Source organism: Marmota flaviventris, chromosome 13, assembly GCF_047511675.1.
Source record: "Marmota flaviventris isolate mMarFla1 chromosome 13, mMarFla1.hap1, whole genome shotgun sequence".
Taxonomy (NCBI): domain Eukaryota; kingdom Metazoa; phylum Chordata; class Mammalia; order Rodentia; family Sciuridae; genus Marmota; species Marmota flaviventris.
Genome location: NC_092510.1, coordinates 74,128,179 through 74,139,147, shown reverse-complemented (window position 1 = coordinate 74,139,147; position 10,969 = coordinate 74,128,179). Strand labels below are relative to the sequence as shown.

At 36.4% G+C, this 10,969-nt stretch overlaps 1 protein-coding gene across 1 annotated transcript; it reads left to right on the top strand.

The window, feature by feature from the left end:
- Positions 1–2,642: 2,642 nt before the first annotated feature.
- LOC114089187 (bile acid-CoA:amino acid N-acyltransferase) lies at positions 2,643–10,549 on the top strand. The gene is made up of 3 exons (XM_027930953.2): positions 2,643–3,108; positions 5,999–6,201; positions 9,956–10,549. Exons 1-3 carry the CDS (start codon positions 2,643–2,645, stop codon positions 10,547–10,549), a joined length of 1,263 nt encoding a protein of 420 aa, XP_027786754.1.
- The last annotated feature ends 420 nt before the right edge of the window (positions 10,550–10,969 follow it).

Genomic DNA, 10,969 nt, shown 5'->3' with positions numbered 1-10,969 from the left:
AATACACACATGCATACACATATGAGGAAATTTTGAAAAAGGACTTTCATATTTGCTCAGATAACTACATTTTTGGCTCTTCATTTTCATCTTTCCCAAACAGATTAAGTTCTCTATCTGGGATAATTCCCTGCAATATTTGAGCATTTCTTGAAGTGCAGGTTGCCTACATAATTTCTCAGAGGTTTCCTGTAAATAACTTTAGTTTCCCTTCATTTTTGAAATATATTTTTATTAGATAAGGCATTTTAGTGTTTTAAGTTCTTTAAAATTTCTTGTCTTCTGGCTTTTCATTGTTTCAAATATTATTTATATTAGTCATTCTCATAAATGTAATATTTCTATGTTTCTCAGCTGCTTTTAAAATTTGTTCTTTATATTACCAGTTTGACTGTAATGTAATTGTTGTGGTTTTCTTGGCTTTTGACTTCTATCAAATTTCTTGCAACTGTGGCATGGTGTTTTTCAACAAATTGGGGGGAATTTCAGCCATTATTTTTTCAAATATGTCTTCTGGATCTCTCTCCTGTGTCTAACTAGTGTTTAATATTGTCCCACACATCTCAAGTTTTCTGGTCTTCTTTTACACTCCTTTTTTTTTTCTCTCTCTCTCTCTCTTTGTACTTTAGCTTTGCTACTTTCAATTGTGTTGTCTTACTTTGGTTGGTCCTTTACTCTTCCATTTTCTGTCTCATAATTCCGATATTTGGGCCATTTCCGTTTCTACTCTACTGATTGTTTTCTCTTATAATCATGAGTTGATTTTAAAACTTCTTTTGTTCCTCATAATTTTTTAAGAATTGACTCCTGGATATTTTGCATAAAAATAATGACTGAGAGAAGCACAGTGGCACACACTTGTAATACATCTACTCTGAGGCTAAGGCAGAGGATCACAAATTCAAGGCCAGCCTTGGCAATTTAGGCATAGCCTGTCTGAAATTAAAAGGTATGGGAATGTAGCCCAGTGGTAGAGTGTTTGCCTAGCTTTCCCTTGAGTCTGAATTCCCAGCACTGAAAAAATAATAATGATGACTAAAAATAAATAACTAACTAAATAAAGATTTACCTCCAGGAAAGGATTTTTGTTTGTTTGTTTTTATTTATTCTGTCAGAAAGTGATAATTAGGGGCTAAAACAGTTTGATCTGTGGTTGAGCTGAATCTGGGCTTTGTGTGGTTCAGTGCACCATTGGTTTCCAATAGTTTTCATTGTGGAATGGATTTTTCTCATCAGAAGAGCCTGGGGTCTCAGCATGAAGGAACATCTGGGTAGATCTTTGTGCTTTACGGCCATGCTAGCTTTTCAAACTAGGGAATTCTGATTTGCAGTTCTTCTGGAAGAAGAGTCACTAGGGGATTTTCTTTGTAGTTATGCTTCATGAGTGTGGGGACATCTATCTCTGTCCTTCTCCCCTCAACCTTTGGAGTGCAGCTGCCTTAACTTATACAAAGGCCTGCAGTGCCTCAGAGTTTATCTCAGCTCCCAGCATGCCTCCCTGCACTCAGTCTTTGATGCCCTGTCCTTGAGCATGTGATGCAGTCGTATAGAAAGTCAGCAGATGGAGAAAGTCTGTGGTTAGAGTTTCTCAGAATTTTAATCTGTCAAACTAGCCTCCACATATTCATTAAAAGTCCATTAAATGTTCTGTTGATTTCTCACTTTTCTCCATGGGGTTTCTTTCTTTCTGCTTTATCATAATTGAAAATCAGCATGTAGGAGAGAAAATTTCTTGTCTCCTATGAGTAGTGTGTCACTTGCTGGTGTTCACTTCATTTGGATTCTTGGCATTCTCAGCAATCCAATGAGTTAAAATGAAACAAAGTCAAAAACTAAACGAACTTTGATTTTGTAGTTTATTCAGCTAGTTATGATTATTAGAGAAGAGTGGTCACTCTTGTGGCTTTCTCCAAATTAACCAAAATATTAATTTTTAAAAGTGAGATCATAAAAAGTTCAGTAAGACCTCTGTGTCCCTGAACGTCTTGTCAGCTTCTAGTTTTGCTTAAGAACTGCTAAATCCTAAATACAAAGTGGTAGATATTTTTACTCTAGGAAAAAATACACACATCAGCTTAGTTTTTGAAAGATTTTACTCTAGTTTGAAAAGGTCCTCCTTTTTTTAGTGCAATTATAGGTAAATTCTTCAATGTTAGACATTCTGTTTACAGGGTTTGGAGAGAGGATTTGTAATGGAGCCAGCTGTTCTATTTAGAGACATATTCAATAAATCATTCTGTTTTCAACGCTGCCTCTCAGTTTTATAATCTATTATACCTTATTTTTCAAGAGTTCCCACACAACAAATTGTGATATGTTCTTGAAGTACTGACATCATTCATGTGCATTTGGACTGCTGCTTCCTCAACCCTAATTCATTATTATAAAACTTATCATCTTGCTTTTTGTCTTTTAGAAATTTGTTGAAAGCCCTCAGGCGTCTTGCATTAGAAGATTACAATAGGATATGCTAAACCACTGGAGAGTTAAAACTGAATCCTAAGAGGTCTGACTCCAGGTCTAGTTCACCATTCATTAACTTTATTATTTTAACTTATTTTATTCCTTCTTTTTTTCTTTCAGTTTTGAGGTTTTGTTGAAGATTTTCCTAAAGAATTATCTGAGATTGCCACACACCAGAAATGGTTCAGCTGACAGTTACTCCGCTAAGTGCACTTGTTGATGAGCCAGTGCATATCCGGATTACAGGCCTGACTCCTTTTCAGATTGTGACTCTTCAGGCATCACTGAAAGACGAAAAGGAGAACATGTTTTATTCTCATGCCTACTATAGGGCCAATAAAGTTGGTGAGGTGGACTTGGAACATGATTCTGCACTTGGAGGTGACTATGTGGGAGTCCATCCCATGGGTCTCTTCTGGTCCTTGAAACCTGAAAAGCTATCAATTAGACTATTGAAAAGAGATGTGATGAATAGCCCTTTCCAGGTCCAAATAAAACTTTGTGACCTAATGTCACCACTAGGAAATCAAGCTACTAGTATCTCAAAGGTCAGCCTGACTTTGGAAAGGTGGTATGTGGCACCTGGTGTCACACGGATCCAGGTGGAGGAAGGCCACCTTCGAGGAGCCCTCTTTCTACCTTCAGGTGAGTTGAATTACTGATGTTATTATCCTTGCTTTTCTTCTTTTGAATACTTAATCCTTCTAGCAATTTAGTTTTGATGTGGATAATTCATAGAGCTCTCCTTGCCTTCCTTAGAATCAGAGTTAACTTTAGGTCATCAAAACAGGAATGTGCTAATAATACACTCCAACTCTGAGCCTGGAGCTTGTCTAAGGATATGACCAATATAGTTAATGGAATCCCTACATTGTGGGGTTTCCAAAGTTTTGGATTTATACTAAATTTATCTGCATTATAGCCTGACTATTCTGACGACTCTCATCTTGATGTCACAGAAACTGTGTCCCAGCACCTTTGGGGGCTCTATTATGTTGCATTTCAGTTTAAGCCTATGTTATTGCATTGTTGTCACAATAAGCTGGTGATGTGATGGCTTGAAAAACTGCAACAAATGAAGATGATGCAAAGACACTTTATTCCCATGAGTCCATAAATATTGCATATTTATAAAATATTCCATAAATCAGATAATATAGCATTCTTCCTAATGGCCATAAAACTTACCAGAATACAAATTATTTCCCACAGGGATCTCCTCATACCAGTAAACAGTTTTAAACATCTATTGCTCAAAGTTTATTTTGACTCTGAATGAAGCAAAGATAGTTCCCAGAACACTTCACCAGACCGAGGTTTCTGATCTGTTTGAGGCCTACTGCCTCAAACAAGTGCTTTTATTTGGGACATAGCTTTCGCCTCATCAGAATATGTTGCCTTTATTTAATCTTTCACTTATAGAACTGAGATGGTGTTTTAGTCAGCTTTTTCTCTGCTATGACCAAAAGACCTGAAAAGAACAGTTTTAGAGGAGGAAAAGCTGATTTAGGGCTCAGAGGTCTTAGTTCATAGATGGCCAATCCCATTGTTCTGGACCTGGGATAAGGCAGTACATTAAGACAGAAGGGCATGATGGGGGACAGCATCTCAGGACATGGCACTAGGAAGAAGCAAGCAACAGCTCCACTCTACAGGACAAAATATATATACCCTAAAGTCATGCCCCCATTGACCCACCTCCTTCAGCCATACTCTACCTGCCTACAGTTACCATCCAGTTAATCCCTATCAGGGGATTAATGCACTGCTTAGATTAAGACTTTCATAATCCAATCATTTCACCTCTAAACTTTCTCACACTGGAGCTTTTGGGGGACACCTAATATCTAAACTATAACAGAGGGCTTGAGGACCCTTGATGTATTAAGGTTGATTTCTGGGAACATAGAGTTAGAGGTGGTGTAGAAGGAATAAATCTTCCCTTTTCAAATTTACCATGACCCAAGTACTTGTTTGGATAAATTGGAATTTTATATAGCCAGTAATTAGCATACAGACCATTTTACTGTGTACAGGACCAGGAAGTAAGTAGTACAAAATTTTGTTTCTTTAGCATTCCACCCCTGTTAAAAATTTGTGTATTGATACAGTTCTTCCATGTTGGGATGGTGTGCTGATTCAGGATGTATTGTTTGTGAACCCTTTGGACATTGTGTATACTAGTTTTTCCACTTGAGGTGTTTGTTCTGTGGGAACACAGAAGGGTGAGTTGTGTAGGCCATAAAAAGGTTGAGTTGGGTCTCAAAACATTTCTCAACTGCAACATTCTTTCTAGATAAGGTACTCTGTACTATTAATAGTTCTCCCCTTTCCTTCCAAGCAGAAGATGCAAGAAAACATCCTTATTCTTCTACTCAAATGGCATTTTAAAACCAAGCTATATTAAGTTATCATTTCTTTTTTTCTCAAAGTGAATATAGTAATTTTTAAAAATTCCTAATACTCATTTAAATCAAACCACTCCTTTTAAACGTGTATGGTACCTGTCTTCCTTAGCTAAAATCGTATATCTAACAATAGAATTCTCCCAGTAAATGCATTGTAAATTTCTTTTAGTGTATGGACTCCCTCAGAAAGGGAGTGTAGAATGATTCTCTTACCATGCCTCCTTTTTACCAAATGTTAGGGAGTGGGGAATAAAGAACATTACTTAGTGAAAGAGTTCATCATTTACATCTGCTTAGGTGGGAGATTTCATTACTTAGCAGATTAGTGTAACTGAGCAGTATCAAGCCAGGATGGTAGCAAAAGTAATCTTTAACAAAAAATATTTTTGAGTCATGTGCTTCCTTGAGAACCCAGTTAAATCTTTGTATTCTCATGTTAGTTAGCTTTTCATTACTATAATAATATACCTGACATGGTAAATGTATAAAGAAAAAAGTTTTATTTTGGTTCACAAATTTAGAGGTTTCAGTCCCTAATCGATTGGTCCTGTTGTTCTGGGCAAAGCAGCACATTCTGGCTGGAATATATGGTGGAGCAAAACTGCTCACCATGTGGGAAGCAAAAGAGAAGGAAAGGAAGGAGCTGGGGTCCCTTCAAAGGCATGCCCTCAATGACCTGAAGACCTCCTGTTATTGCATCTTGTCAAGTTTCTACCATCTCCCAATACCATCACCCCTGGATCAAGCCTTTAACACATTGCTGTCTAACCTATAACATTTCTCATCAGTAAAATGCATACTTAAACATATATTCTACTTTTGCATATAATTTTAGGACCTTCCAAGTTTTCCTGAGGTCTGTTATGTACCTTTTATGGGTTAAGAAGTACTGGCCCAATTTTCTGGCTTTCTTTACTCTAAGACTAGGCAAATGGATCCCTTATCAATAGGCCATAATTCAGTCCCAGTTACAAGGCTGAAAATTGGGAGATTCTATTTAAAAATTTATACATTAATTTCAAAATTTCTATTGCATTTCTCCCTTATGGGTTCATATTTTTATTATCTTTTCCTCATCCTTCATACACAAACATGTTTTGTTTTATTTTATTTTATTTCTTTTTCAGGAGAGGGCCCTTTCCCAGGGGTAATTGATTTGTTTGGAGGTTCTGGTGGACTGTTCGAACACCGGTCCAGTCTCCTGGCCAGTCGTGGCTTTGCCTCGTTGGCCTTGGCTTACTGGGGCTATAAAGACCTGCCTTCCCAACTACAGAAAATAGATTTAGAGTATTTTGAGGAAGCTTCCAACTTTCTCCTGAGACATCCTAAGGTAATTTTATCTCTTTAGTAAGTTTTAGTCCTAGTTTTTTAAAATAACCATAATATTCTGTTACTTCTCTTAACTTCCAATTAAGATTCTCCCTCAGTAAACCCAAAATTCTGTTACTTGCCCATATTATTCACTTGACTTCTCATCCAGTTTATTTTGCTCAGAAAAACAAAATGCATAGGAAGTTAGCCTGTGTCCAAAAGGCATTGGCTTTGAAGTTAGACAGAAATGAGTTATATTTCTAGCTTTGTCTCATCTGGTTCAGGGAATTTGGGTAAGTTACTTAGTGCTTCTTCACCTGTTAAATAATCTTATAATGATTCTACTTCATAAAGTTATGGTGAGATTTAAAGGCTATTATAGAAAACAAGGTTCTTATTATATAGTACTTGATAATATAGCATTGTAGTCAATATAGTATTATAGTACTTGACAGTACTAAATACTCAATTATTATCATTATCATTTTCTCATCACCATTTTTACCTAGACAACTACTATGCATTTCTTTGAAAAATGGGTCTGAATCTTTAATTACTTGAGAGGACCTGAACATAATACTTTAGTACTAGTACTCTGATTGTAGTCCAATCTATCTTGGAATCTTAAAATGTGTACTTTGCTGCTATAATAGGGGTGGCTCTTATTATCCCTTGTGGATTGCCTACTATTTTTTTCCTTAATAAGAATTAAACTAAAATTAAATGTAAATAGTATATAATTTTTCATATAAAGATCACCAATATAGAATCAGGTTTGTAATAATAAGATAAGCAACAATTAGTGATAATTTACTAATGTACTGAAATTTTAAATGACAATTTTTGATGCATTAAATGGAATTGTCCTTGAACTATCAGATAGACAATGTTATCATTATGCTAGCCCTTTGCTTGACTTGGATGAGAAATAAAGAGATTATATGATTCTGCTTTTCACTTTCTTAGTCTGGTTCCCCTTATACTTGCTGCATGACTTTACTGTTTTGACATTGCTGTTTTTGCAATGTCAAAAAGATAGCTAGTTATGACTATTAATCTAGGTCTAGAAACCAAAATTTGTTCCTAGGCCCTGAGTGCTTCCATTAATGCTGCTTCACAATATCTCTTCTGCTAAATGATAAATCAGAGACCTTTTAATTCCTGATAGGAATAGTTGATTTTAAGTGACTTTTGAAAACTTGAAATTCCCTGATCCCAAATTGGTGACAGAAGTTTTAGCAAGAGTTACTGTTCTTCCAAGGATCAGAAACAAAGTAGATAAAGTCTGCATATATTTGAGTCACACTTTTTAGTTCAATTATGTTATAATTGCTTTTGGTTTATCTTCCATGGCCAAATGCATTGAGTTCCCATCTCTCCTTGACATAACTGTGACTATCTTCCATATTAAGACATAGAATTTCAGAAAACGGGAGCCCAGAAAAATGGAAAGTTTAGTAAAGGATATTGAGTTTCAGTAAGAAAAAAAGAATAAATTCTGGTGTCTATTTTATAGTTAATAGTGCATTGTATATTTCAAAATTGCTAAAGGAATGGATTTTAAATGTTCTCAACACACAGAAAGATAAGTTTGTAAAGTTGTGAAGTGATGAATATGTTAACTACCCCAATCTGCTCTTTCCAACTGTACCTCATAAATGTATATAATTGTTATGTGTCAATTAAAAATGAAAATTAAAAAAGGATTTCAAATCTTTGAGATACCCTTTAATTGATTTAAACCACCCTTTTAGTATGCGGCATGGGAAATAGGGAGAATACATTCCTCATTCTGTTTGTTTAGTTTTTTCCCCCCTTATCCTATTTCTCACATTTCTATCAGCTGTCCACAAGTGGTATTTTCATTTATGTTTTTCTAAATAGTGGAAACCCCAAACATTTAATTGATAAAATTTCCTGAAAATTCAGAAGACCAATTAAGAAGAGAAAGATAAAAAGATGTTTCTCTTTGAAACTCTGCAAGCAGCCAGGGCGCAAACACAATCAAGGCTGTATTTTGTGCCACAAAGAACTATCTTGTCTTGAGCTCCTTCTTTGCACTCCTGTACCTAGCCAGTGATTGAGAGCTAGCTGTACATTCTACACTTCTAAATAACTTGGAACCATGTAGTTTCCTTTTCATTTCCACTGGTGTCCCCTTTTGTTCAGACACCATCACTTCTTGCCTATGCTATTGTAATAAGTTTTAGTTTTTCTGCCTCTGTTTTGTTCAAATTAAAGTTGCAAGATTAGCCTTTTGAGAGCACAACTGTTTGCCAGGCTTCCTAGCATTGTTAGACAAACTTTCTATACTCTGAATTCTGCATATTTCTTCAGCTCTACCTTATGCTCATCTGTAAAACCTGGCCTAATACCGCTCTTTAGTTAGGAAAAGAGTCAAGACTTGCTTGGCACTTCTTTCAGAAGTACTCACTATCATGTTGTTATTTTCTTTTTCAGACTTATTCTGCTTTTTCCCACCTTATTCTCTAAATTCAAGTAATGAAGAACTACCCTGTGGTCCCGTAACTTCATTGCTCTTTGTTGCCTCCGAGTTCTCACATGTGTTCCTCTCATGGAAAATCTGTTTGGGCTACATTTCCCAGAAAAGTGGCTGTTGGTGGCCCAACAATATCAACATAAAGAATTTTATTCTCTCATTTAACAGATCAGAAGAGAGGTGGTTCAAATCAGTGAAGTGATCAAGGAAACTGAAATGATATTTCTGTAATTTTCTCACCTTACTCTCTGGGTCACAAAGTGACTGTGGCAGTTTTAGGCATACTTAATGCCTGAACATGCCAGCATCGTAATATGGAAAGAATGGTTAGAAACACAGGCTTTCACGTCATAATTCTGTATCATTTTACATGGGGATAAAAGAAGGCCTTAGGTATAATATATTGGCCTTACAACAGAGGCTGAAAAAGTATATAGCAAAGAGCAATAGGTTCAAACACATGAGAATTTATCTCTTGGGACTGGATACATTGCTATGCCACACAAAATCAAGGCAGCATTAGCCTTGAAACTGTAGTGAATGATTCTGGTATAGGTAACCTAATGATGCCTGCTACACTCAGCATGGAATACTACTCCTTTTTGGCTCCCATTTTTTTTTTTTTTTTACATGAATACTCAATGCGTAGTCCATTTCCTCTGAAAGTCTTTCTTTGATCCTGCAGGGAGTTCCTTGGTGGCAAGAGATTGAGCCTTTTCTCCCTGGGGCCCTCACTGTTTGGCATAGGGTGGATGATCTAAAAATGCTTATTTGATAATTGACAAGGAAAAAGAAAACTGAGCCAAACTCCCTTGTGAAAATTTTTTTGCAAACAAAGCAAGCTAGAGTCCTCTGTTCAAATTTCATGCTTTATCCTACTGACCCATCTTCTTTCTCAGTCTCTTCCTCTAGGATGCCCATTCTTTTAAACTTTTAGAATTGGTGCAACAAAGTTTATTAATCAATTATACCCTGATTCATATTATTCACAATAGTACATGCATTTTACTTATTTTCCCTAAGACATTGATATTTCTTGAGGGCATTTTAAACTCAGAATCAAACACAATGCTGAATCCATAGTATTTAGTCAGTAAAGCTCAATATGTTTTTAAAGGAGTATTTCCTTGAATGCACATTCTATCTTCCAGAACTCTACACATGAGGTGTGAGTATATTTGTTTGCATTGGTCACTGAAGCTCTTTGGTTGTCTAAGATGATGGGTTTTCCTAAATGAAGGGTAGAATAACATCTCATTTTTGTTATTTTCAGATCTTTGGCCCAGGCATTGGGGTAATCGCTACATCCAAAGGAGCAGAGATTGCACTGTCTATGGCTGTTCACCTAAAACAAGTCACAGCCACCATACTTATAAATGGGCCAACCTCCATTTATGGCTTTCCACATGTATACCGCGGTCATACCTATCAGCCTATACCCTATTCTATACAGTTTCTATCCACCAATGCTTTGGGGTTTATAGAGTTTCATGGCATTTATAAGGAAATTGGAGTTGAGGCCAGCCAGTCTTTTCTTCCCATTGAAAAGGCCGATGGGCACTTCCTCTTCATTGTGGGAGAAGATGATAAAAATACCAATAGCAAAGAACAAGCTAATAAAGCCACAGAATGGTTAAAGAGACATGGGAAGAACAACTGGACCCTGCTATCTTATTCTGGGGCAGGCCATTTGATAGAGCCTCCCTACTCTCCCCTGTGCTGGGCGTCAAAGAACCCCAATGTTTACACACCTCTCCACTGGGGAGGAGAGGTTATTGCACATGCAGCTGCACAGGAACATTCTTGGAAGGAGATCCAGAAATTTCTCAGGAAGCACCTCATTCCAATGGTGACCAGTCAACTTTGAGAAGACTACATATTCCTGGGAAATAGAGAAGAAAATCTCTTCATTAGCATCTCTTGATTTTCATAGAGGAAGACCTTTGATCTCTTACTGTTAAGAAGGAAGTTGTAACCAAAACACAGGGCAGGAGGAGTGGGAATGGTAAAGTCTTAATTTTTGAAAGGGAAATGGTTTCCACTGAACCAAATATTATACACTGAGAATCTCTTATTTGTAGAAATAATCTATGCCTCTACCTGCCCTGAAATAGTCATCATTTTAGCAATTCTCAATCATAGCAATTGTCAAGGGAAAATTTACCAACAATGAACCACAGATATGAAGAACAGATATGAAAAGAATCAGATGCTGACATCTATTTCCTAAAACTCAAATATTTGTAGATCCCTCATAGCTCATTAAAAATATACTCATAGCTCATTG

Coding starts and splice junctions, on each gene's coding strand:
- LOC114089187 (XM_027930953.2), top strand. CDS start 2,643: ATGGTTCAGCTGACAGTTACTCCGCTAAGTGCACTTGTTGATGAGCCA. Junction 3,109..5,998: donor AGCCCTCTTTCTACCTTCAG/GTGAGTTGAATT, acceptor TTTCTTTTTCAG/GAGAGGGCCCTTTCCCAGGG. Junction 6,202..9,955: donor TTCTCCTGAGACATCCTAAG/GTAATTTTATCT, acceptor TGTTATTTTCAG/ATCTTTGGCCCAGGCATTGG.